The sequence below is a fragment of the Rhinopithecus roxellana genome, chromosome 17 (assembly GCF_007565055.1).
Source record: "Rhinopithecus roxellana isolate Shanxi Qingling chromosome 17, ASM756505v1, whole genome shotgun sequence".
NCBI classification, from domain to species: domain Eukaryota; kingdom Metazoa; phylum Chordata; class Mammalia; order Primates; family Cercopithecidae; genus Rhinopithecus; species Rhinopithecus roxellana.
The window spans coordinates 69,459,006-69,484,318 of NC_044565.1; the positions used below are offsets into that span (position 1 = coordinate 69,459,006).

The 25,313-nt window shown below is 48.4% G+C and overlaps 3 protein-coding genes across 10 annotated transcripts in view; 1 reads left to right on the forward strand and 2 right to left on the reverse strand.

Moving 5' to 3' along the window:
- Positions 1 to 5,673, reverse strand: part of IFT172 (intraflagellar transport 172) — a 43,600-nt gene extending 37,927 nt beyond the window's left edge. For 7 of the 8 annotated variants that reach the window (XR_004054271.1, XR_004054272.1, XM_010371218.2 and 4 more), the window contains exons 1-5: positions 5,482 to 5,673; positions 1,256 to 1,399; positions 914 to 1,026; positions 435 to 474; positions 80 to 145 (exon numbers count right to left, since the gene is read on the reverse strand). Coding sequence is in view for 6 of the 8 variants with exons in the window: in XM_010371218.2 (XP_010369520.1) it covers positions 80 to 145; positions 435 to 474; positions 914 to 1,026; positions 1,256 to 1,399; positions 5,482 to 5,520 (402 nt within the window). In the remaining 2 variants the exon portion in view is untranslated. The remainder of the gene's footprint in view (positions 1 to 79; positions 146 to 434; positions 475 to 913; positions 1,027 to 1,255; positions 1,400 to 5,481) is intronic. The other variant, XM_030920918.1, reaches the window with a different exon arrangement.
- Positions 5,674 to 7,765: 2,092 nt separating this feature from the next.
- FNDC4 (fibronectin type III domain containing 4) lies at positions 7,766 to 11,106 on the reverse strand. The gene is made up of 7 exons (XM_030920462.1): positions 10,765 to 11,106; positions 10,438 to 10,587; positions 10,243 to 10,358; positions 9,823 to 10,027; positions 9,282 to 9,371; positions 8,551 to 8,675; positions 7,766 to 8,366 (listed from the first exon to the last, which is right to left on the reverse strand). Exons 2-7 carry the CDS (start codon positions 10,520 to 10,522, stop codon positions 8,331 to 8,333), a joined length of 657 nt encoding a protein of 218 aa, XP_030776322.1. The 5' UTR covers positions 10,523 to 10,587; positions 10,765 to 11,106; the 3' UTR covers positions 7,766 to 8,330.
- Positions 11,107 to 12,796: 1,690 nt separating this feature from the next.
- GCKR (glucokinase regulator) overlaps positions 12,797 to 25,313 on the forward strand; it is a 28,870-nt gene continuing 16,353 nt past the window's right edge. Inside the window, 16 exon segments of the mRNA XM_010371214.2 lie at positions 12,797 to 12,879; positions 13,158 to 13,313; positions 13,476 to 13,544; positions 14,506 to 14,574; positions 14,972 to 15,045; positions 15,392 to 15,464; positions 15,641 to 15,694; positions 17,329 to 17,423; positions 19,705 to 19,810; positions 22,207 to 22,325; positions 22,967 to 23,065; positions 23,274 to 23,371; positions 23,713 to 23,789; positions 24,160 to 24,256; positions 24,451 to 24,548; positions 24,642 to 24,725. Coding sequence (XP_010369516.1) covers positions 12,820 to 12,879; positions 13,158 to 13,313; positions 13,476 to 13,544; positions 14,506 to 14,574; positions 14,972 to 15,045; positions 15,392 to 15,464; positions 15,641 to 15,694; positions 17,329 to 17,423; positions 19,705 to 19,810; positions 22,207 to 22,325; positions 22,967 to 23,065; positions 23,274 to 23,371; positions 23,713 to 23,789; positions 24,160 to 24,256; positions 24,451 to 24,548; positions 24,642 to 24,725 — 1,428 coding nt within the window. The 5' untranslated portion in view covers positions 12,797 to 12,819.

Below are 25,313 nucleotides of genomic sequence, written 5' to 3' on the forward strand. Positions count from 1 at the left end.
AAGAGGGTGAACCATATTCCTCTCTCCAGAACCATTATCCCTACTACCCCCTCTCTTGTGTTTCCCTTCCCTCTTTTACCTTCCCTTCAGCCAGCCCAAAGACAATGATGTACTCTGCGGGCCACTGCAGACAAGTGACAGCACTCTGTGTGAAAGGAAATATAAAAAGGGTAACCCCATCTGTGTGGGCCAACACATTTATAACAACTTCAACACCCCACCACACACCACCACGTCAATCTCCTATAGGGAAGGGACACAACAGGGCTCTAAGGAAGACAGCAGATGACTGTGAATAGCCACAAAGCATCATCCTTGCAGTAGGAAAAGTCACATTCAGATGTTAGAAATGCAACTCCTGGCTGTATTTATAAGTAGATATATTGATATATGTTTGTTCATCCTAAGCTTTCAGTGGCTGGTCTGAACTTTACCGTCTGGATGAACTTGTTGCAGATGACTTTCTTGTCACCCCTGCCAAACAAAAGGAGGGGAAACATATTAAAAACCACTTCCATAAACAAATTGCCAAAAATGATGCTGAGGGAAGAGAAGAAAGAGCAGATTTCTTCCCTGGCCCACTAGTGTTTCTGACTACTCTGTAGGAGCCCTGAAGGGAGGCATATAAGGGAGCCTAAGAAGTTTCAGAACAATAACAAAGATGCGACATCACTCTGGGCTTCCAGGATCTCACAGGGCCTCCTGTTGATCTTAGACTGTTTCCTCCAGGGATGGGATTGCAGAACATGTGGGACAGGCGAAGGCAGAAAAGCAACAACAGACTCCAGAAAGTCTCTGCCTTCAACGGCCAAGCTTGGCTTCTCATCCTCTTTATTTCCCCTCCCCAGTGAGGCATTTCTCTTGCCTTCCCCTTCTTTCCCGGGCAATCGCATCTCCCAATCTCTATCCTCACCAATCTTCTCCAATCTTGTAGACATAGATGATGTTGTCAGTCTGTCCTATGGCAATTTTAGTGGAATCAGGAGAAAAAGCCATGCCCTTCACTATATAGCTCTTCCTGCCATACTGAGTTTAAAAAAAAAAAAAGAAAGAAAGAAAAAAGAAGTAATGAGTACACATGGAAGAGAAAAGAGAAAAAAAGGTACATGTGTGCTCTTAAGGGAGCTTAAGGATTCATACTGAGAAAAAGGTGGGGTGCACCATTTCCTATGCCCATGGCTAGGAGGCAGACTAGGTCTTCCAGGGTTGTGAGACCCCATCAACAGGTTAAGGTACACATGAATACACTGTTTACCTTCATGTCAATTGGTTTGGTGGAGAATTTATCTCTCCGTTCTCCATGTTCATCATACAGCAAGACCACTCGGTCCACTGTGCAGACAGCAAATTTGGCATTGTTCTGGGACCAAGCCATGCAGGTCACCTTTGCAGCTCCATCCTGCAGAGGCAAAGGGGTAAAAACAAACCCATGTGCTGGTCTAGAATACCAAAAGCATTTCTAGTTCTATTAATTCTAGTTAATTTTCTTTCTGTCACGATTCTAACCTCAAAACAAAGAGATGCCTGTGGCCCATCCTGGTCTCCAAGGCCTTCAGATCCTGGACTGTAAGAACAATGTGCTTCCAGAGACTCATATGCAAATGCACTAAGAGGCAGTGTGCTAAATCAACTGTATGAATGAATCTCTGCAATGGCCTCCTTGTTCCCAGGTCTACTACTGAAATAAATTCAATTAGTCTGGTAAGTTTTGGTCGTTAGCCATTCATTCAAATAATATTTTTTGAGCACCTTATTGATCAAGGCACTTGGTCAGGGGCTGAGAGACAAAAAACAAACCATAGATCCTGCCTCCAGGTCTAATAAGATGGTGCAAAATAGGAAAAGTCCTATTAAAGTATGTATAAAATACTTCAATAGTTTGGAGGAGCCTGAGAGAATTTTATGCTTAAATTATCAAAATTAAGCTTTGAAGAATGAATGCAGTTGAGTAGGAAGTTATCTGAGATGGAAGGAATGGCAATGAGCAAAGGCAAGTTCTGGACAAGAAACAGTAATTTAGTTTATTTGAAACTATTATACCTTATAAATAGTAGAATAGAAGGGGTAAGGCAGGAAAAACAGCCAGCTCAGGAAGTCTTTGAAGCAAGGCAAAGGAAAGGACTTTGGGCTTATTTGGCAGGAAAGGGAGAGACAGTGCGAGTTCAAGATAGGGGGAGTAGGAGTTGAGACTCAGGATGAACAATCCCACTTTCTTTTCTTCTTAACTACCGACTTCACAGAAACTCAAGTTAGAAGTTATCCAGGTGAATTATTCCGACCGGATCTGACCCTTCCAACACTAGCTCTGGTCCTAAGGGATTACTTCTGTTACGAAGGGTTTCCTTCCTTGAAAACAAAACATTTATTCTGCTTTTCTTCTGCCCCAATTGTTTGATTAATTATTTGGACACTAGAGTTCTGGCTTAAAACATTGACACTTTTCACTCCAAACTCACCTATCTCCAAAGTCAAAAGTAAAAAGGCTCTTTTCCTCCAAATCCTCAAGCCAGAAAATAGCCACACCACCATCACTATGATCCTCTAACTCTTCATTATATTAGGTTAGAAAGGCTGAGGGCTCCTCATCAACCGTTGCTGATCCTCCTATTTTATCGCTTTGCCCAATCCTGGGCATGCAGCTCTACCTGCATCATGACATCATCTTATTTTGAGAGACTGAAGGAGGATTTCATTTCCAATTTTTCCATTAGGGCAAAGAAATGTTTAAATTACAGATTCAAGAGACAGCCTGCTGAACAATGAGCACAAATCTCTGTCTTTCTGTCTTTTTTTTTTTTTTTTGTCTTCTCCAACTGCGAAGAGAGCACAACTATTTTCTGTTCTAATTTCCTTCTTTTTTTTTTTTTTGACGGAGTCTCACTCTGTCCCCCAGGCGGGAGTGCAGTATCACAATCTCAGCTCACTGCAACCTCTGTTTCTTGGGCTCAAGGATTCTCCTGCCTCAGCCTCCCAAGTAGCTGAGGCCATAGGTGTGCGCTATCCTGCCTGGCTAATTTTTTTGTATTTTTTGGTAGAGACAGGGTTTCACCGTATTGCCCAGGCTGGTCTTGAACTCCTGACCTCAAGTGATCCACCTGCCCTGGCCTCCCGAAGTGCTGGGATTACAGATGTGAGCCATCATGCCCGGCCTGTGTTCTAATTTCCTTCTATTGTCCAAATGCCACACCCTCTGTGAAGCCTTCCTGATTTCCATAATCAATTCTCCTTTCTCTATAATATGTACCTCACTAGATTGTTTTATTAAGTGAGGTAGGGCATAAAATAAGAGCTTGCCTTTAACAAGTACTTACCACAGAATAGGCATTTTGATAAGTGCCTGACAAGCATAATCTCATTTTACCTCATAATACTGAGATAGATGCTATTATCCCCCTTTTACAGATGAAGGAATGGAAGCCCAAAAAGATTAAGTAATTTGCCCAAGTTCACATACACCGTTTGTAAGTGGTAGGACCATGATTTATTTAATTAATTAATTTACTTTTTGAGGCAGAGTCTCGCTCTGTCACCCAGGCTGGAGTGTAGTGGTGTGATCTCGGCTCACTGCAATCTCTGCCTCCTGAGTTCAAGTGATTCTCCTGTCTCAGCCTCCCAAGTAGCTAGGATTACAGGCATGCACCACCACACCTAGCTAATTTTTGTATTTTTAGTAGAGGTGGGGTTTCACCATGTTGGCCAGGCTGGTCTCCAACCCCTGACCTCCGGTGATCCGCCTGCCTCGGCCTCCCAAAGTGCTTGGTTTACAGGCATGAACCACTGCACCTGGCCTAGAACCATGATTTAAATCCATAAACCACAACCCCAATTTCTTTATTAAGATGCCCTAGTACATATTACACATTCAGTTAAGGAACATCTTATTTATTTTTGAGACAGAGTCTCGCTCTGTCACCCAGGCTGGAGTGCAGTGGTGTGATCACGTCTCACTGCAGCCTTGACCTCCTGGGCTCAGGAGATCCTACCACCTCAGTGAACCCAGCAGCTGGGCCTACAGGTGCTTGCCACCACACGTGGCTATTTTTTTTTTTTTTTTTTGACATAGTGTCACTCCTGTCCCCCAGGCTGGAGTGCAGTGGCACGATCTCGGCTCACTGCAACCTCTGCCTCCCAGGTTCAAGCGATTCTCCTTCCTCAGACTCCTGAGCAGCTGGGATTACAGGCAGCTGCCACCACGTCCGGCTAATTTTTGTATTTTTAGTAGAGATAGGGTTTCACCATGTTGACCAGGCTGGACTCAAACTCCTGACCTCAGGTGATCCGCCCGCCTTGGCCTCCCAAAGTGCTGGGATTACAGGCGTGAGCCACTGCATCTGGTCAAAATTTTTTTGTAGAGGTCCTGGACTCCTGGGCCCAAGTGATCCTCCCACCTTGGCCTCCCAAATTGCTGGGATTACAGGTGTGAGCCACTGTGCCTGGCCAGACATCTTATTCTTATTAGCTTTGTATTATTCTATCGTTTGAATTTTGAATGTCCTTTCCTCTTGTCTATCAATTTTTCACACTGCTTTTCAGTTTACAATGCTCTTTTGTGTACATTACTCTATATAGCTCTTCCCCCAGTCCCCCAAAGTTGCCATTAGTACTCATGTTTTTCAAATGGAGAAGTTTGTGAGTGCTCCGAGACACTGTATGATAAAGGCTAAAGTTAGAGATATCAGGTCATTTGTTTAAAGTAGTGGTGGCCAGCCTGGTCAACATGGGGAAACCTCGTCTCTACAAAAAACAAAAATAAAAGCAAGCAAACAAACAAACAAAAATTACCCGGGCGTGCTACTTGGGAGGCTATGGCTGGAAAATCGCTTGAACCCGGGAGGCGGAGGTTGTAGTGAGATCACGCCACTGCACTCCAGCCTGGGCGACAGAGCAAGACTCTGACTCAAATAATTAAATAAACAAAGTGGTGGTGGATCTGAAATAAGGACAAGGTAAGAAATTTTAAAAAGAAAATAAGAAAGACGTGGTGGAGCTAGGACTTAAATTCTGCTGTGCTAACTCCAAAGCCCACCCTTTCTTCACCGTGTTTCAGGGCTTCTCACCTGGTGCCCAGCCTCTCCTGAATCAGAATACACGGTTCGGTCTTTGCACTCCCTCTTCAGGGCTTGCACCTAAGGCGTTTATTTAATTACGGGCAGATTCATACTCGCTGCTTACATGTGCACCTCTCCCTGTAATACGAGCCTCCTGAAGGCAGGGGAATAAGTCGGGTGGTTTGGGATTCCTTCGAGTCCCAGCACGGGGCCTGTACACAACTGATGTGAATGAAATGTAAGGAAAGCTACAACTCCTTAGCGCTGCGTCTCGTCTCCTGAACACTGTATCGACAGGACAGGGTCCAGATCATCGCTATATCCTTTACAGCCTTCTGCACACAGTAGGAGCTCAACATCATTAAACTTCAGTTCCCCCACTTTTCTTGGAACACAAAGCGGAAGGGGGAGGGACTGGCACGCAACTCCTCACCTGAGGGCTCAGCAGGGTCCTCAGGTACTTCAACTTCATGACGCACACTTGTCTCTCAGATGCTACCAGACAGCGACAACTCCCATGGTTACCTGGACAAACCGCCACGCAGTCGCAGCGACAGCCGTTGACGCTTATGCGACCGAAGCACAACACGCGTCGCAAGGTCACACGTAGCTTTGCGGCGAAGCAAACAGAACGTGCGCAAGCGCGGTGAGATCTAGGGCGGGCCCTTGAGAGGGCTTGATGAATGCTCCCCTTGACCAATCCCGTCGCCGCATGCAAACTCAAGACCAAGCCCCGCCCACAAGCCTTCGGCCAGCCCTAGGTACTACGTCATAGTGGTCCGTCTCGCTCTTTGATGTACCTGGCTGTTGCTGAGTGCACTCTCTTTTAATCCTCACAACCCTGGAGGGAAGCAGGGCGGTTGCCATGATAGGCCTTTTGCAGTTGACAGAATTGTACCCAAATAGGTTACATGACTTGCACGGAATCGCCAGGCTAATAACGCTAGCTAACGATGAATACTCAGTATGTGTCTGCCAGATACTGTGTAAAGTATTGTACGTGCATTTATGTCATTTAATCCCAAAACCGCCTTTTGAAGGGGATAGCGTTATTATTAGTCTCATTTTACATAACAGGAGACTCAGGGCACTTGCTCAAACTAACAGCCAGCGAAGGACTTGGAACTGGGATTCAACCCAGAGTTAGTAGCTTTAAACAGCTTTTATATTCCTTCTCAACTCCAAGCTCGCTCTCTGCATGCCACGATACTATAACCTGTGACACTCCCATCCCAATAAATGACATTTCTTCTCAGAATCTGAGAGATGAGTGTTTTGGAACCAGCTGCCAAAGAAACGTAAGGTACCCTACTTCCAAATTGGGTAATGGTGGGTTAAAGACTGCTGTTTATATGGGAATGCTTTTATGGTTCAGTTTTTTGTTGTTGTTGTTGTTGTTTTGAGAGGGAGTTTCGCTCTTGTTGCCCAGGCTGGAGTGCAATAGCGCGATCTTGGCTCACTGCAACCTCTGCCTCCCAGGTTCAAGCGATTTTCCTGCCTCAGCCTCCCAAGTAGCTGGGATTACAGGCATGCGCCACTATGCCCGACTAATTTTGTATTTTAGTAGAGACAGAGTTTCTCCATGTTGGTCAGGCTGGTCTCTAGCTCCCAACCTCACATGATTCGCCCGCCTCAGCCTCCCAAAATGCTGGGATTACAGGCGTAAACCACCATTCCCGGCGTATGGTTCAGTTTTGAGGGCAGACCTGATTTGGCTCACCCGACAGGTTGTCTTGTGATACCTGGGGTGAGTGGTTGGTTAAGTAGAAAAGGGACTGACCTGTTGATCTTTGTTTGGATTGGAGTCCCTTTCAGACTTTTTGGCCTATCTTCTAACATACCAGAAAAATTGAAAGGCAGAAAGGAGTTATTCATAAGTCTGCTCTGAAATGATCCAAAGTTGGGAAGATCTGTAACTCTCCAGAAAGTGTAGCATATGCTCTCCAGACAGACTGTGGGTCCAGAAGCCTTTCCCAACAGTGGTTGCAAATGTCAACAGGTGTTTGTCTCATGGCTACCAGCCAACCCTTAGAAAATAGGAAAGAGCAGAGGACAGCCCCTATTTTCACAGGAAACAAGTAGGCCTCAGAGCTCAAATAATAATTCTTTTGACACGGGAGTCCCAACCCCTTAGTTTTATTTTCAAGATCCTCCTCTGGATATGGTGGCAGAGCATGAATATAAACTCATTTATGATTTACAGTTATTATTGACTTTGACTAAACAGAGACAGAGATGAAAGGGAACACAAAGGAGGGAAGAACAGACACAGGAACACATAGGATAGGAGCATGTGGTGCCAAGGAATCCATGAGTGTAGCTGTCCTTTCATTAGTCCCCAAGACACTGCTTAGTCCTTTTCTGACCATTAGCCCAGGGTTGATGAAGGAGTCAGGAGAATAAGTGCTGAGGAGCTGTGCTGTCAATGCAAGCAGTGAAGATAAAAAGGCTACTGCTCTCTCATATGATATGCCTTAGTTTTCAGTGGTACAGGAACTTATATCTTTCTCTTCTCTTTTTTCCCCTTCTCACCCAACAAAGCAAAATAATCTGGGGTTCTAGTTTTCTACACCTCTTCTTCCTGGCCCTTTTCTAGGATGGGGTATTATCACACCTTGCAATGCTCCTGTCAAGTAGGTGGTGGTGTAAGGGGCCCTTGGAGGGTCGGGAGAGAGACAAGGTGAAGAAATGTCTTCAGCATACTGTAGAGTCAGCTCGTTTGTCCAAGAACCTTTATTGGAAAAATGTCCAAGGAGTGAGATCACTAGCAGCTGAAGGGGCTGCTAGGTGAGAGGGGGAGCACCTGAGGCTCCATGGAAGACATTGGAGTAGTGCAGTGCAGCATCTGCCTCTAGGCTCAGACAATTCCTTTTATTTGTTGGGGTAAGAAGAATACCCACAGAAAATGCGACCAGTCCCTCTCTGAGGCCCAGAGGCAAGATGTGGGGGCAGCTGGGGATGCTGAGAGTCCTGATACAGGTGAAATGGGGCCCCCATTTGGGACCTAATGGAGTAGGGTACAACAAGTGACTCTCCCCTGGACCGGGGGATGGAAGGAGATATCCCATCTGATATCCACTCCCCAGGTCCAGGGGCACAGACTCTTAACAGACCTACCTTCTGGCTCTGCTCACAGTGGAAAGAGGATGGGTACCAGGCCTGAGATTGTGGGAGTGTCATTACCCTCTGGGAGTCTCAGGCAGATCACCATCTTGGGCTCTCCCTGACCCCATCCCCATCCCCAGTTGTTAGTGCATCTCTCTTCTGGGTGTGTTTCTTCACTCAAACGTCGATGGTGTTGATAGATGGTGACTTTTTCTGTGAAAGAAAATGGCCTGTGTCTCAATTTCAGGAAGGTAATAGGTGCCACCCTTTCTCTCCAGCCTCCCCCATCCCAGGTCTTCCATTTTCCATCTTTTTTTGCCCCTCTTTGGCCTTCCTTTCCCTGACTGCCCCTCAGGGGCAGAATCACCCTTTCCACCCTCACTGGCCCCCACATCACCTGTCTTGTCCCCACTGGCCTTCCCTGAGGACTCTGTTCCGGCCCCTTTCCCTTCTCCTTGGGATTGTTGTTGGAGTCATTGTCCTTGATGATGTCATACTGACGGCAGAACAGCCCAATTACAGCTGAAACACAATACAGTCTGAGCCTTCATCTCCACCTCCCGCCTCACAAGGAGATACCCACATAGCTTCTAGAAAATCCATGAAGAACATCCTGAACTCCTGGTGCCCATGCAGTCCTCCTCTCCGGGCTTTCAACAGCCTCGTCTCCCTCTCTTCAAAGTTCAAATCATCCCTCCTTAACTAATTATCTCCCCACTCCATTTCTCATTTCTCTCGCTTCTTTTTTTTTTTTTTTTGAGACAGAGTCTCGCTCTGTCGCCCAGGCTGGAGTGCAGTGGCGCAATTTCGGCTCACTCACTGCAACTTCACCTCCTGAGTTCAAGCAATTCTTCTGCCTCAGCCTCCCAAGTAGCTGGGATTACAGGCGCCCTCCACCACACTCCGCTAATTTTTGTATTTTTAGTAGAGACAGGTTTCACTATGTTGGCCAGGCTGGTCTTGAACTCCTGGCCTCAGGTGATCTGCCTGCCTTGGCCTCCCAAAGTGCTGGGATTATAGGCATGAGCCACTGCGACTGGCCCATCTCTCACTTCTTTTTCTCCTGACAACCTTTGCCACCTCACACCTTTAGTGAGTCCCTAGTCCCCTGTCTAGCTGCTTACTCACCAGCCCACATGAGCAACACCACCACAATGATGACCACTTCCCCAGTCTGCAGTGGCCGCTCTCCATCCAGACCCTCCACTGTGATGTCACCTGAGAAGGAAGAAGGCAGACTCTGGGTTACTGGGGAATAGCTATCTATGCAGACATATGCAGGATGGAGATGCTGGGGATTAGAGAGGGTAGACTCATCATAATATTGCCCTTGGAGTGTAGGGTAGCCCCTCCCTGGGAGGAAGCCATTGGTGGACAGGTGGTTAGCGACCAAAAAGCAGGATGGCTGCAGGTTTATTACGCACTCATGCAGGCTGCAGATGATGTGAAGTTGGGTAACAGGAAGCTTAAAAGCCCTTCCCCCGAAAAACTCAATAACAGCCTGTCTATACCCAGTCCCCTTCCCACCTGCTTTTCCTTCCTTTCCTGGCAGTGCAATGAATTAAATCATCCTATTCAACTCAGCTAGTCTGTTGCTTGTCTTAGGGAAATAAGTAAGAGGCTGCAAGCCAGGTGAGCAGCCAGAGAATCCAATAGCGCAGACCCTCACCTGGGCTTGAGCTGTTTGAAGGTAGCCGGTCAGAACCCTTGAGAGTTCGGAAGTGCACCCGGGGCCCTGGGGGGCTCTCTCCCCGAAGGCCGATGCTCCTGACCTGCACTGTGTAGTCACTGTCTTCAGCCAGGCCCCAGAGGGCACAGGCCCGGGTGGTGGTGTTCACCTCCCGAATCACACGCTGCCCGGGGCCATTCTGCCGCTGAAGGGAGATGAGGGGAGAGGAGGACAGCCTCACCCCAGTGCCAGGCTACAAGGCTCAACCAGAGACTCTTCAACATCCAAGCACTCCGGGGGAGTAGCGTGAAAAGGGCAGCCTGAGCCAGGATATGGCAGCTTCCAGATCCCCCCACCTAAGTGAAGAAATGTGCAGAAATCTAAGGACACAGGTTGGGGGAGCAGAAGGGTGATTCATACTTGCTGGGAAATGGAGTAGCCAATGACGATGTTGCCTTCTGGGACGTCCCAGGACACAGTGGCCGAGTTGGCTCTGAGGTGAGTGACCGTCACATTCACAGGAGAGGGAGGCCGGTCTGTGGGAGCCAGGGTGTTAACAGGTTTCACCCACTGACTAGTTCTGGTTGACCCTCAGCCCCGTTCCCCTTTACTTACCTGCTCGCACGAAGCCCAGGTCACAGCTGACCAGCAGGAGGACCGTGGGGCTTAGATATGGGGAAAGGGGCATCAGCGAAGCCATGTCCCCACTGAGTCCGCTGGGGGGGGGGGGCACTGTGGCATCCGCTTGACATCCAGGCGGGGCTCCTGGAGGTGGCAGGAGTTGTGGGGGGTCAAGGGCTGCCCACAACGCACGGGGGAGGGGGGGCCGCAGCAGCTCTCCTAGGCTCCTCACAGCTCACAACAGCCCTATTTTCTCCGCGCCCTCCCACCCCCGCATTGCCCGGGCGCCCCCAGAGCGCGGTCTACCCTGCCCACACCCACCTCCGCCGGTCCTCGCGGTTGGTCAGGCCTCCGGGGGCTGCTCGGTGCCCAGAGGGCGGCCCATCGCCCGACTCGGTGGCGCTGCCCCTACCCCATCTCGGCGCGGGCCCGGCGAGGCGGGTAGCGCGGGGCCGAGCTGCGGGCCGAGCGGGCGCGGGTCTGCGGAACCCCCAGGGCTCGGGCGGGCCGCGGAGTCTGTCCGGGAGCAGGGGGCGTTGCCCGGACGCTGGCCTGGGTCCCCGGTGCGGGAGGCAGTGCGGCGGCCTCCGCCCGCCCCTGCAGCGGGATGTGACCGTCCCGGAGAGCCAGCCGCCGCCTTCTGCAGCGCTGGCCCCGCTCGCTCCGCCGCAGCCCGGCCGGGACGCGCGGGCCCGCCCCGCCCAGCCGGGGTTCTCGCCGCCGTCATTCCCCTCCCGCCCCCTCACACCTCGTCCTCTCGGGGCTCCTCCCATGACCCTCCCAATGGCGCCTCTGGGGCCCCCGTCCCTTTTCCCTTCTCTCTCCGAGCTCAAGTGGACGAGCCGGCGGGGGCGTGGGGGGAGGCGCAGGTGCTAGGGTCTCCGGCACTTGGGAGATCCCCTTCCTCCCCCCGTGGAAGAGCCAAGTTGAGAGAAGGAATTCCACCTCCAGTGCCCGAGGGGCTAAGAGGAGAGGGGAGAGAGGGAGGGAGATAATAATTGCTTTAACGATCCCTTACTTGTAGACTGCGTCAGCATTTAAGTCTCTTTCCCATTCATAATCTGATTTAATTCCGTTCACTTTCTCATTCATTCTTTCATTTATTCAGCAAATATTTATTGAACATCTCCTATGTGTCTGGCATTATGTTAAAACCTGGAGATACAGCGATTGTTAAGAGTGTTGGGCTTCTAGGGAGAATCAAAGCGCAAAGACCTATGGCTTTTTAAAAAAAATTATTATTCCTTTCTTTTCTTTTTTTGTTTTTCTAAAGCTCTGCCACTTACGGTGTGATTTTGGAGAAACTGGTTTATTTGTGCCTCAGGTTTCCCACCTGTAAAGCAAAGCGTGTGAAATCTCACAGGGTTGTTGTGAGGCTCAAATGAGACAATGTTGGGGAAGGATCTTTATAAATCTCACAACACTGTGTGACTGGATGATGATGATTAATTTGCCCCAATCTGTTAGTTACTTCTTTGTTCAATAACGTGTAAGCCCTTACATTATTTCATGCTTTGGTTGAATCTGAAATCTGAATTGAGAACCTGGGTATGAGTCCCAATTTGTCCAGTTGTGTGATCTTAAGCAACCAACTCAACTACTGTGAGCCTGTTTCATCACCTGAAAAATGAGGGTGTCAGTATTGACCAACATCTTAGTGTTGGTGTATCCACTGAAATGCTGTCTGTGAAAAGTGTGTTGTTCAGTGTAAATAAATGTTGGCTAACATTGTATTTAGGGCAGATCCTTTGGTTTCTAATTCTCAATGCAGTATTTCTGTTTCTGTGAGATTTTTTCCCGCTGTAATATCCAGTACAGTGTGTGCACACTTGGGGCTCAGAAGCTTCTGCTGCGTTCCTTTCTGAGAGGAGAGGATAAAATGGGATCAGCGGGACTGTGCGTGCTAAGCATGTGATCAAGCCATGGGCCGGGTCCTCTGACTTCTGCTGACCTGGCGACCCTGATCTCTGGCCTCGGAGGACACTTGCCCAGGGATTCTCACTGCCATGGGTGTTGTCCTGCACTCCCAGGCTCCAGGTCCTCCGGAGAAGAGGGCATTGTCCCTGTAGGGCAAAAGTCCCGAGCCTCAGGTCTTCATCTTTAAGGGCCAAAGCAGAGACTTGGCCAGTCGGGGTGCATGCAAAGAGGAACCCCAGGAGTTTCCCTGGGGTTACCAGAGGGCTGGGGGCCTAGTGACCAGGAAAGGGTGGTGCAGGCAGTGGTACAGGGGGTGGTGCTCTGAGAGCCTAGGGTGCTTGGGTTAATCATCACTGTGGCTCAGATAAGGCCCTGCCAACTAGAAGCAGAGTCATTGTGACCAGAGGGGTTTGTGTGGCTGAAGAGGCAGGTGGAACAGTGTATCCGCAGCACGGGACCATGCCAGGCACAAAACGGTTTCAACATGTTATTGAGACCCCAGAGCCTGGCAAGTGGGAGGTGAGACCCCTTCTTCATGTTGGCTTTCTGTGCTGATTCCTAGAATTATTTTTCATCCAGTCTTCCCTCTACCCTGGTTTCTGCTCACCTCTTCTTCCTTCCTGATGTTCTTTCCCTAATATGCCCAGAGTACTAAGTGCAAGCTGAGTTTCTAGTGTGGTGTGTGTGTCCGTGTGTGTGAGTCCCAACTCTGTGCCTGCTGCCACTCCCACCTCCAGCTTACAGGTGTGAGTGAAGCTTTGGTTTCCTGCTCCATCCTTGTCCCCTCTTCCTTCTAGTTGTCTGGGTATGAGGCAGCTGTGCCAATCACAGAGAAGTCAAACCCACTGACCCAGGACCTAGACAAAGCAGATGCTGAGGAAATTGTTCGACTGCTGGGACAATGTGATGCTGAGATCTTCCAGGAGGAGGGGCAAGCCCTGCCCACATACCAGGTAACCAAGACCCAAGACCTGGGCCCTGCACATAAACATGCCAACCCCAACCCCACCTCTGCTCTCCCTGACCATGGCTCCTAATATCAGAAACCCTGAGACCCCCTCCGCCATCCATCGTCCTCCTTTTTTTGGCTTCTCATTCCTGCCTGTTCCCTACAGAGACTCTATAGCGAATCCATTCTGACCACCATGGTACAGGTGGCTGGGAAAGTTCAGGAGGTGCTGAAGGTACGTTAACCTTCCTTGTGTTCCCTGCCTAAACTTTCCTGTTTCCATCTTTCTCTTTTTATTGTCTCTATTTCTCACTTTGATAGATCTCATTCTCCTTTCTCCTTTTTGGAAATCCTCCTTTTTGGATGCTTATTTTCATCTTATGAATAAATAATAATAACTCATCTGCTTAATATTTTATAATTGACAATCTACTTTCACACCTATTACCCTCACAAAAGCCTGTGAAGTTGATATGACTTCTGTTTGTTTTTGTCAGATGAAAAAACAAAGATGGCCGGGCGCGGTGGCTCAAGCCTGTAATCCCAGCACTTTGGGAGGCCGAGACGGGCGGATCACGAGGTCAGGAGATCGAGACCATCCTGGCTAACCCGGTGAAACCCCGTCTCTACTAAAAAATACAAAAAACCTAGCCGGGCGAGGTGGCGGGCGCCTGTAGTCCCTGCTACTCGGGAGGCTGAGGCAGGAGAATGGCGTGAACCTGAAAGGCGGAGCTTGCAGTGAGCTGAGATCCGGCCACTGCACTCCACTCCAGATTGGGCGACAGAGCGAGACTCCGTCTCAAAAAAAAAAAAAAAAAAAAAAAAAAAGAAAGAAAGAAAAAACAAAGATTTAGAAAGGATGATCACTGTAGCTTGCTCAAATACACTCAGCTAATAATTGCTGGATAATGCTGCTTTTATTATTTACTTTTATTTAGATGACAAAGCTGCTTTCAGTTCTTTCTGGAATAAGTAAGGATTTGAACAACTAGTGGAGCAAGACGTGGGAGTGAAACTGGTTTCTCTAATCCAGTGTTCTTTTTGCTACATTACGCTGCATGTATTTGTTCAGTTTTGTGATGAGAGGAGGGATAAGGACTCTTTCCAATTCCTCTTGCATTACTGACAAAAAAAAAGAATATTCTTCCTCCAACCTGAGCCAGGCCCTGGTGATATATGCCTCTTTCCTTCTTCAGGAGCCGGATGGGGGACTGATTGTGCTGAGTGGAGGGGGTACCTCTGGCCGGATGGCATTCCTCATGTCGGTGAGCACCCTGGTCCCCAGTTTTCTTCCCCCTCCACTTCTGGAGGTGACCCTCAGAAGCACAAAGATCATCATAACTAAGCTCCCAGGTGGCCCCTCACTAGACTTGGACTCCAAGCCTGGCTTGCTCTCTCTTCCAAAAGCTAGATGGCACCATGAAGTCCCATTTCTTCTGGGCCCATCTGAGTCCCGCCAGTATGTTGTCAATGTCTCTACATCCCATGCACCACCAAGTAATCATCTCCAAGTAGCAGCTTTAAGTGCCAGATTCCATGTAGAACTGGGTTAAGCACTGGCCTAAGAGAATCATTATGTAGTCTCTGCCCTCTAGCAGTTGAAAATCCAAGATAATTGTTTCTTCTCTGTCATTACCTCTTTACATCCTCACCCCCTTACAGGTGTCCTTTAATCAGCTGATGAAAGGTCTGGGACAGAAATCTCTTTACACCTACCTCATTGCAGGGGGTGACAGGTAAGCCAAGTTAGCCTATGAATATTTTGTTTGACCTAAATAGTATTTCTTAGAAACTGAGTTTGAATATCTTTACACAGAGATTGTGTCCAGCTTGCCTTAGTCCCTTCCATTCCTTATTCCCTTACACTTGGCCCACTTCACGTACTTATGTTGCCTGACTGGCTGTTGTAGGTATTTGAGTTTTTCAACTCTACAGAGTGTATATCATGGTGCCCAACAAACTGTGGGTGCTCATTCAACGACAGTTTTCCCTTTATTCCCATCTCTTAATGTAGCCTGCTCTAATAAACCATAGGCTTCTGCTTCCCAACCAGTGCCACTGACCTTGAGTCTGTCCTCTTAGGTCTGTGGTGGCCTCTAGGGAGGGGACAGAAGATAGTGCCTTACACGGGATTAAGGAACTGAAGAAGATCTGTGCTTTTCACTGATGTTGACCAGAGACCTCTATCTTCTCATGGGGACATAAAAGCCCCAGCATTCAGCCAAAGCCTATTTCCTCCCTCCCCTGTTCCTGGCCCTGATATCCTCACACTGTAGGTTTGTGCCCTGGAATCCTCCCAGTTACACTGCCTTGTCCATCCTCGTCTCCTAGGTGGCTGCTGGGAAGAAGAGGGTGATTGTTATTGGCATTTCTGTGGGACTCTCTGTGAGTAGAAAGATGGGTTGAGCGGATCAATTTTAGAGAGAGGAAGTGAGTGGGAATGGAATAGCATGGAAGATAGATCAATGAGATGGGTGCTAGAAAGCAGGAAGTTTGCTCAAAGAATTTTGGTTTTAGTTTCACTAACTTGGATCGAGTCGTGTGAATGTGGGAAGATGGGGAAGGGATTCTATTTCAGAATAACTGTGTATCAATCAATCAGCAACCAAGATAGGTGGATTAGTCCAGGGCTAAGCAAACTATACTGGCTGGCCAATGCAGCCAGCTGCCTGTTTTTAAAGTTTGTTTGTTTGTTTGTTTGTTTTTGAGATGGAGTCTCGCTCTGTCACCCAGGCTGGAGTGCAATGGCATGATTTCGGCTCACTGTAACCTCCGCCTCCAGGATTCAAGCAATTCTCCTGCCTCAGCCTCCCAAAAAGCTGGGATTACAAGTGCCCACCACCATGTCCGGCTAATTTTTGCATTTGTAGTAGAGACAGGGTTTCACCATGTTGGCCAGGCTGGTCTCGAACTCCTAACACCAGGTGATCCATCTGCCTCACTCGGCCTCTCAAAGTGCTGGGATTACAGGCATGAGCCACCGCACTGGGCCCTAAAATAAAGGTTAGTTTTGTTTTGTTTTGTTTTGTTGTTGTTGTTGTTGTTTTTTGAGGCGGAGTCTCCCTCTGTCTCCCAGGCTGGAGTGCGGTGGCATAATCTCTGCTCACTGCAGCCTCCTCTTCTCAGGTTCAAGCGATTCTCCTGCCTCAGTCTCCCCAGTAACTGGCACATGCCATCATGCCTGGCTAGTTTTGTATTTTTAGTAGAGACAGGGTTTCACCATGTTGGCCAGGCTAGTCTTGAACTCCTGACCTCAAGTGATCTGCCCACCTTGGCTTCCCAAAGTGCTAGGATTACAGGTGTGAGTCACCATGTCTAGCCCCTAGAATAAAGTTTTATTGGAACACAGCCATTTTTGTTTACATATGGCCTAGGGCCTCTTTCATGCTCTAACTATAGGGTTGAGTAATTGGACAGAGACCATAGGGCCCACAAACCCTAAAGTATTTACTATCTGGCATTTTACAGAAAAATATGGCCCCTGGACTAATCCCTTGCTACTTAAAATATGGTGCCTGTACCAGCAACATCAATGTCACCTGGGACTTGTTAGAAACACAAAATCTCAGGCCCCACTCCAGACCTACTGAGCATTTTAACAAGATTTCCAGGTAGTTTGAGAAGCACTGAGCCAGATGACTCCAAGTTTCCTCTCAATTCTGCAGCTCTCTGGCTCTAAGAATTCACTGAGCAGAAACTAGATCCCACCAGTGTTATATATGGAAGGAAGCACACAAAGAGAAGAGGATATTGACTTCAAAGAGCTTATGATTTAGTTCAATAGTATTCCAACTTTACCATGCAGACGATTTCCTTGGGGAACTTGTTAAAAATGTAGTGCCCTTGAGGTACTTGTTAAAAATGTGCTCCCCCTTCAAATGTGGATCCAGTAGATTGTAACTATACCTAGGAATCTGCATTTTGAACAAGCATTCTGAAGGATTCTGATGCACTTGAGCCTTGGGCACCAGTCAGAGTAATGACCCCCTCATCATGCCCTTCTCTCTCTTCACCATCAGGCTCCCTTTGTGGCAGGCCAGATGGACTACTGCATGAACAACACAGCTGTCTTCTTGGCAGTCTTGGTTGGCTTCAATCCAGTGAGCATGGCCAGGTGAGCCTTCTGGAATGACTGGGCAGTCCTGGGGCAGGCTGGAAGGGAACATGTCAAAGTCTATAGTACAACCACAAGCGAGAGAACAGATAGTCTTGTTCACCAAATCTCAGAATATGAAAGTAAATATGGGGTACCCCTAAGCTTATAAGGTTTTTTTGTTTGTTGGTTGGTTGAATTATTCTCTCCTTGTTTCACAAAGCATTAAAGGCGGCTTATAAAGGATGCATAAAATACAAGATAGCATACATTCGAAACAGGGATTGAAGAGGCAAGAAAAACAAGGGATAAAATGGAGGATAAATGGGGTCAGGAAGATGCATACCACAAATATCTTTGCTTTCATAGAGGGATGAGCCCCAAGCACCTTTTCAAAGTAGTAGCAGTGGGTGCCAGATGGCCTGCTACTCCTCTTTGTCCAGTTCCTTTATTTAGTGCCCATTCTCTCTCATCATTCCAGGCACCCCTTTCCTCCCCTGAGGCTCCTCAGATCTCTCACCCTTTTCCCTTTCCTGAGAGCCCCTCATTACCAAATCACCTCCCTCTTATTCTCTATGTCAATGGTCACTTTGATCTCAGAATAAGTCAACATATTAAACCAGTAGTGCTCAGATGTGGTTCTGTGTATGATCTGCCTGGGGAATGTTACAAAAAAATAAAGAAGATTCTTAGTTCCTTGTGTAAGAGGTCTGATTTTGTAGGTTTGGAGTAAGGCCCTGGAATATCTATTTTTTGAAAGCAACCCTGGAGATTCTGATGCACAGCCAGGTTTGGGGAACTCTGCTAAATAAACCATTGGAGTGGGCCACCTGACAAAGCTGAGGGCTTCCTGACACCAGAGAGATGCGGCAAAGGCTTGTTGATTATTTTAGAGCAGCTTTTTGTATTTAGCGGTGGTCTTGGGAAGGGGGACAAATGGGTTTTTCCAAGGTGCTTTTTCACCTCCCAGATTCTAGGCTGTAGTATAATTTATGCGAAGGTGTAGATGAATCTGAAATACTCCTAACCCTGATCCTTTTCATGGAGGGCTCTCCTTCACCAAAAATGTATCTGCTGCAGTGGATGCTAATTTCAGGGCCTATGACTAAGTGAAATGAAGAATTTCAAACAACGTAGGCGTGGAGATCTTCCAGTTGTTCCTTAAATCAGTGGCTCCCAAACTTGGCTGATTTTCAGAGTCATCTGGGAAGCTTTTTTAAAATACAGATTTTTGGGCTCCACTCCCGAACTACTGAATCTGAATCTTAAGGTGGATGTGGTACCAGAAATGAGTAGTTATCAAAAAATAAAACTCCCCAGATGATTTGGATGCCCAGTTGTGTTTAGGAATCTCGACGTTAAACCATACAATATGAACCCTCTCTGCTTTAGTCTCCTCTTTCTTAGGACTCTAGAAGTTTCAGAAATAGTTTGAGGAAAAATGACAGGAGACATTTTATACAACGGGCATGAAATATGTGAAACTTGTCTGCCCTAGAAGTAATACAGAAGAAAAAAATACAAAAATAGTTCAAGAAGGGAGGGAACTTTTGCATGATGGGATGATAAGGCGAAATTAGGGGTGCCATGTACAGAAGTAACTGTCTCTTTGAGGTCCTGCCACAATGGGTGATTCATAAATTATCCCCTAGCAAAGCCATTAGAAATCAACTAAAGAAGATCTTCATTCTTTGAGATTCCATGATTTGTAACTAAGCAGATAACAAGTCTGTAGCTCTCTTGTCTCATGAACACATTGATTTGTTCCCAATTAATTTACTCAAGGAATGTTCGACAACTGTGAGGTGCTACCTGGCAGCTTGGTTCCCTCACTGTTATCCCTCTCTCTGGTACTGAGAGTTCACTCTTTGGAGGGATTTCCAGAATGTATTCCCACGAATGGGAAGGGCTTCTGATGGACCCTAAGATGGAACATGAGGTGGCAATTTTGACATTTGAATGACAGGCATTCCCTAAAGGAGCTGCAGAGGGTGAGATGAGTGTAGCCATGGCATTGGGGCTTATGCAAGGAGCAGGACACAAGACGGTTTTCGTCTCAGGCTGGGACTTTAAACTTGAGTGTTGACTTTGCTCTGGGCTTGAGGTGCTGAATATTTTATGAACCCCTGTCCTCGGGGTTCAGGGACACAGTTCCTCTAAAAGCTCCAAAGCATATGTCTGTATGAAGTTGTTGACCTCTGACCTCAATCCCGATGCAGTCTTTGATCATGACTCCCAGCTGAGACCCTTCTTTGAGATCCTCATAGACAATCTCCCCACCTTGTGTCTCTCTGGATCTCAGAAATGACCCCATTGAAGACTGGAGTTCAACATTCCGACAAGTAGCAGAGCGGATGCAGAAAATGCAGGAGAAACAGAAAGCTTTTGTGCTCAATCCTGCCATCGGGGTAGAGCCTCTCCTTTTTCTATGTTCTCCACCACCCCCCAACACCTGGGAACTGCTTGCCACTTCCTTGGGGCCTCTGATTTTAGGTTCTGTTACATCTTGTTTAAATTCCTGAGGCATTGTGAGTCAGCTAAAATGTTATAAACCAAATCCTATTTTCCCATTTACGTTTTCACCTTAAGATATTTCATCTTCATTCCAACCCTGTCTCTCAAATTGGTAAGCCTTAAACACTTCAGTGGTCTGGGACAGTTTCTGTTTAAAGAAGCTCTTTGCCATCTATGTATAGACAGCGTTGAATAGCCATTGTTATGCCTCAGTCTGTCTCTCTCACATATTTACATTTTAAATATTGGCTTTAAAAAATGGGGTGCAGTTTTGTTTCATTCTTCTGCCTTTTTAAATTCTCTCCAAAATTTGGTGGCCCTTCTTAGCTTGAAAGCTGTTTTCTCCTGTTCTTTTTTTCTCATCTGGATTGTGGATACATTTCACTAGCACCATTTCTCCTTACTTGGGCCTTATGAGGGCCTTAGCCAGATTCCAGCCGGTGCCTCCCTCTACCAGTGATGGGCACACCATCTGCGACATTCTCCTCCATCTTCCTTTTGTGAGATAGGAAGGTAGAATTCCATATGACATAAGAATTCCACAGCTTTCACCCCCCAAATCCTCATCTGTCTTTCCTCCCCTATGCAAATGTTGACTTTCAATCTTCTTTTCTCAGTCACTTCTGTTTTTGTTTTTGTTTTTTTTTTGAGACGAATTCTTGCTCTTGTCACCCAGGCTGGAGTGCAATGGCGCGATCTTGGCTCACTGCAACCTCTGCTTCCCTAGTTCAAGCAATTCTCCTGCCTCAGCCTGTGGAGTAGCTGGGATTACAGGCACCTGCCACCATGTCTGGCTACTTTTTGTATTTTTAATAGACAGCCTGTTGGCCAGGCTGGTCTCAAACTCCTGACCTCAGGTGATGTGCCTGCCTCGGCCTCCCAAAGTGCTGGGATTATAGGTGTGAGCCACTGCACCCAGCCTCAGACACTACTGTTATCATTCTGTTTGCTGTAGCCTCTTTGTCTGTCTGGTGTGCTGTGTTCCACATCTGGACCGCTGTAATCACAGCTTCATTGGTCTCTGAAAAGGATATGACATGTGGTGTTTGGATTGATAAAGTACAACAGAAAATGGTGGAGGTGGGGGAAGTGGGGGAGAAATTTATTGGAAATAAAAGTGCTCTCTGGTCTGGGTGTGGTGGCTCATGCTTATAATCTCAGCACTTTGGGAGGCCAAGGTGGGCAGATCACTTGAGGTCAGGAGTTCAAGACCGGCTTGGCTAACATGGTGAAATCACGTCTCCACTAAAAATACAAAAATTAGGCCAGGCGCAGTGGCTCACGCCTGTAATCCCAGCACTTTGGGAGGCCGAGGCAGGCGGATCACAAGATCAGGAGATCGAGACCATCCTGGCAAACACGGTGAAACCCCGTCTCTATTAAAAATGCAAAAAATTAGCCGGGCGTAGTGGTGGGTGCCTGTAGTCCCAGCTACTCGGGAGGCTGAGGCAGGAGAATGGCGTGAACCTGGGAGGCGGAGCTTGCAGTGAGCCGAGATCACACCACTGCACTCTAGCCTGGGCAACAGAGTGAGACTCCATCTCAAAAAAAAAAAAAAAAATTAGCTGGGCATGGTGGCAGGTGCCTGTAATCCCAGCTACTTGGGAGGCTGAGACAGGTGAATCACTTGAATTTGGGAGGTAGAGGTTGCAGTGATCCAAGATTGCACCACTGCACTCCAGCCTGGGTGGCAGAGCGAGACTCCATCTCAAAAATAAATAAATAAAAACACTTTGGGAGGCCGAGGCTTGCGAATCACGAGGTCAGGAGATGGAGACCATCCTGGCTACCAGAGTGAAACCCCGTCTCTACTAAAAATACAAAAAATTAGCCGGGCGTGGTGGCAGGTGCCTGTAGTCCCAGCTATTGAGGAGGCTGAGGCAGGAGAATGGTGTGAACCCAGGAGGCAGAGCTTGCAGTGAGCTGAGATCCTGCCAATGCACTTCAGCCTGGGTGATAGGGTAACAGAGTGAGACTCCATCTCAAAAAAAAGAAAGGAAAGAAAGAAAGAAAAGAAAAGCACTCTATGAAAAACCCTTGACCCAGCTGACAAGAGACCCAATCACTGTGACTTCCTCTCCAGAAAGTCCTGAATATACCTAGGAGTGACCAGAGGAGGCCCTTCCCCTCTTTCTAATCTTCCTCTCAGTCAAGCCCACCCCAGCACCCTTCCTCACAAGCACACTGGGGGCCACCGGTGCTATCACATGCATGCCCGGGGGTTACTAACAAATGGTCTCTGGGGTCTTCATCCTCTCCCAATTCCTCTTGGGTGTCTTCGCCTCCTCAGCCCGAGGGTCTCAGCGGCTCCTCCCGGATGAAAGGTGGAAGTGCCACCAAGATCCTGCTGGAAACCCTGTTATTAGCAGCCCATAAGACTGTGGACCAGGGCGTTGCAGCATCTCAAAGGTAGGGAGGATCTGGACAAGAGAGAGCTCAGAGTCAGGCAAGCGTGAGATGGTATGGATGGGGATTGGCAGGTCTAGATCCCAAGACTGGTCTGGTGGCAATAAGACTGCAGCCCACCACGCCTCCCCTGGGAAGGGAGCTGGCTGGAACATGCTGTTGCTCCCACCACATAGTCGCAGAGTCCGAATTGTTTCCAGTGGATCCTGGATTCTTCAGGTCCAGACCTAATCCCTGAGCCAGCCTGGGGCCTCCAAAGCTAGCCTGGCTCCCTAGGGTCCTTTGATTTGGGGGTGGTCCAGGTCATGCAGGTAGAGCTCATCCTACTCGGGGCCTGCCTCCCTCTCCAGGGTCTCTAGCCTCACTCCCAGGCTGCTCACTCCCCTTCCCAGTGGCTCGCAGAGCCTGCTCCTCCAGGTGCTTTCCTGATGCACTCCTCCCTCTTTCTGCTCTTTTGTTTTCTGCCCATTGAAGCCCTTGCTGCCCCTCCTGAACGCAGTCTGGGCCTACTCTCTGCACCTCTCTAGGGGCCAGCAGAACTTAGTTCTAAGGGAGCTGTGCCTTCACCTCCCCGCTCAGGGAGGTACCTAAGCTTTCTGAGGGGGCATTGGGCCCTTCTTGGGAGCTGGTGGCTTTTCTCCCAGATGCCTCCTGGAAATCTTGTGGACATTTGAGCGAGCTCATCAGGTGACCTACAGCCAAAGTCCCAAGATTGCCACCCTGATGAAAAGCGTCAGCACTAGGTGTGTGGATATGTGTTTAGAGGCGGGGATGTGGCCCGGATGGAGAATACCGAGAGCAGGGAGACTCTATGAGACTTGTTAACATGATATGGGTGATGGGATTGCATCTTGAAGGGTCATGGTTTGTTGACTCCTGTGTTCTTCTGTGGACATCTCTGGCCTCTTTTCACTGTGATCTCTCATGTCCTGACCTCTGACCCATTCTCAGTCTGCAGAAGAAAGGCCACGTGTACCTGGTTGGCTGGCAGACCCTGGGCATCATTGCCATCATGGATGGAGTAGAGTGCATCCACACCTTTGGTGCTGGTGGGACCCCAGTCCAGATGTTCTTCCTGCTTCCTCCTGATCCCAACCAATTGGGCTGCTCTCCAAACACTGTCCTACTCCCAACCCATGGGAGTGTCCCTCCTTCCCTATCTAAATAGGCACTTCAGTCAAATTCTTCTTCCTTCGAACCCCAGCTCAGCCCTTGATTCCTTCTCAGCTCCCACCCCTGTGCTTAACTATTGCCTCCCACATGGGCTACTCCTCACTCCATGCCCCACTTGCTACTTTTCCTCCCAGTCCCATTTTCTCACCCTGAAGCCTAGAACCTTCCTTTTCTATATAGCCAATCACTCATCTCTTCTTGTCCTTAAACTTCCCAGATTTCCGAGATGTCCGTGGCTTTCTCATTGGTGATCACAGTGACATGTTTAATCAGAAGGCTTAGCTCACCAACCAGGTCGGAGAAGAACAGGACTTGGGGAAGTTGGGGAGATCACTGGTGTGCTGAGGGTGGAAGAAAAGGGGAAGGTGAAGCTAGGTGAGAAGTTCTTTGGAATAGGTGGTCCAGAGAAGAGAATATGAGTCAAAAGTCATGAGGCTTTGGCGTAGCATGGGCAGTATGGAAAGCTCTAGATCCAGTCCCCAAACCTGGCGCTAGTCCACTGACTTGTTACATCGTCTTGGGCAAAACACTGTACCTTTTTGAACCTCAGCTCTTTCACCTGTAGACAAAAGTGTTAGATCTCCTCCACGGCCCCCTTTAGTCCTCACGTCTGTGCTTTAGAGTGTTTGCATGGGAGGGACCCTCCCATCTTCTTCTGCCCCAGGGTCCCCAGTTCACCTTCTCCCAGGAGGACTTCTTGACTTCCATCCTGCCCTCCCTCACGGAAATTGACACTGTGGTCTTTATTTTCACGCTGGATGGTGAGAGGGAAGATGGGAGCGGTGAGGGCTGGGGAGTGGGGAAGTAGAATGACTCAGAGGAGCTGTCATTTTTCTCAGTCTTAGGGTACCTGCTTAGAGGGAGGGAATGGGTGAATATTCTGACCCAGCCAGGGGAGCAGGAGGAACAGCTGCATAGCCAGCCTTTTGACTCTAATGCCCTCCCCTTCTCCTAGACAACCTCACGGAGGTGCAGACTATAGTGGAGCAGGTGAAAGAGAAAACCAGCCACATCCAGGCCCTGGCACACAGCACCGTGGGGCAGACCTTGCCGGTGAGAGTCCAGCCATGACGAGGGTACCCAGGTGGCAGTTGCGGCCAGGCCTTCCTGGAGATGGCTCTCCTGCTCCTCTTTCTCTCTCTCCAGATCCCTCTGAAGAGGCTTTTTCCCTCCATCATCGGCATCACATGGCCACTGCTTTTCTTTGAATATGAAGGAAACTTCGTCCAGGTATGGGGAATGAGAAGGTCCTATCTGCAGTAAGGGGCTCAGAGGGAGAGGGATTCCAGGGATCAAAAAACCCGAGGCTGGAGGGTAGAAAGCTTGGAGACCTCTCTGACCTTCACAAAGCCAGCTGGGCAAGGTCATGGGTTACCAGGTCACTAGTCAGAATTCCCAAGGCAATGATTTACTGGGCTCAGCTGTCTCTAGGAATATGCAAAAAGTGCAGGATAGGCCACCAGTCACCTGACAGATGTTCATTTGTCCTTTGGGACAGGTTAATTCTTTTTAATTTGAGACGGAGTCTCACTCTGTCGCCCAGGTTGGAGTGCAGTGGCGCGATCTCAGCTCACTGCAACCTCCACCTCTTGGGTTCAAATGATTCTCGTGCCTCAAGTAGCTGGCACTACAGGTGCGCGCCACCATGCCCGGCTAACTTTTGTATTTTTAGTAGAGATAGTGTTTCCTCATGTTGGCCAGGCTGGTCTCAAACTCCTGACCTCAAGTGATCTGCCTGCCTCGACTTCCCAAAGTGCTGGGATTACAGGTATGAGCCATTGTGCCTGGCTGGGACATGTTAATTCTTGATACCAAAGT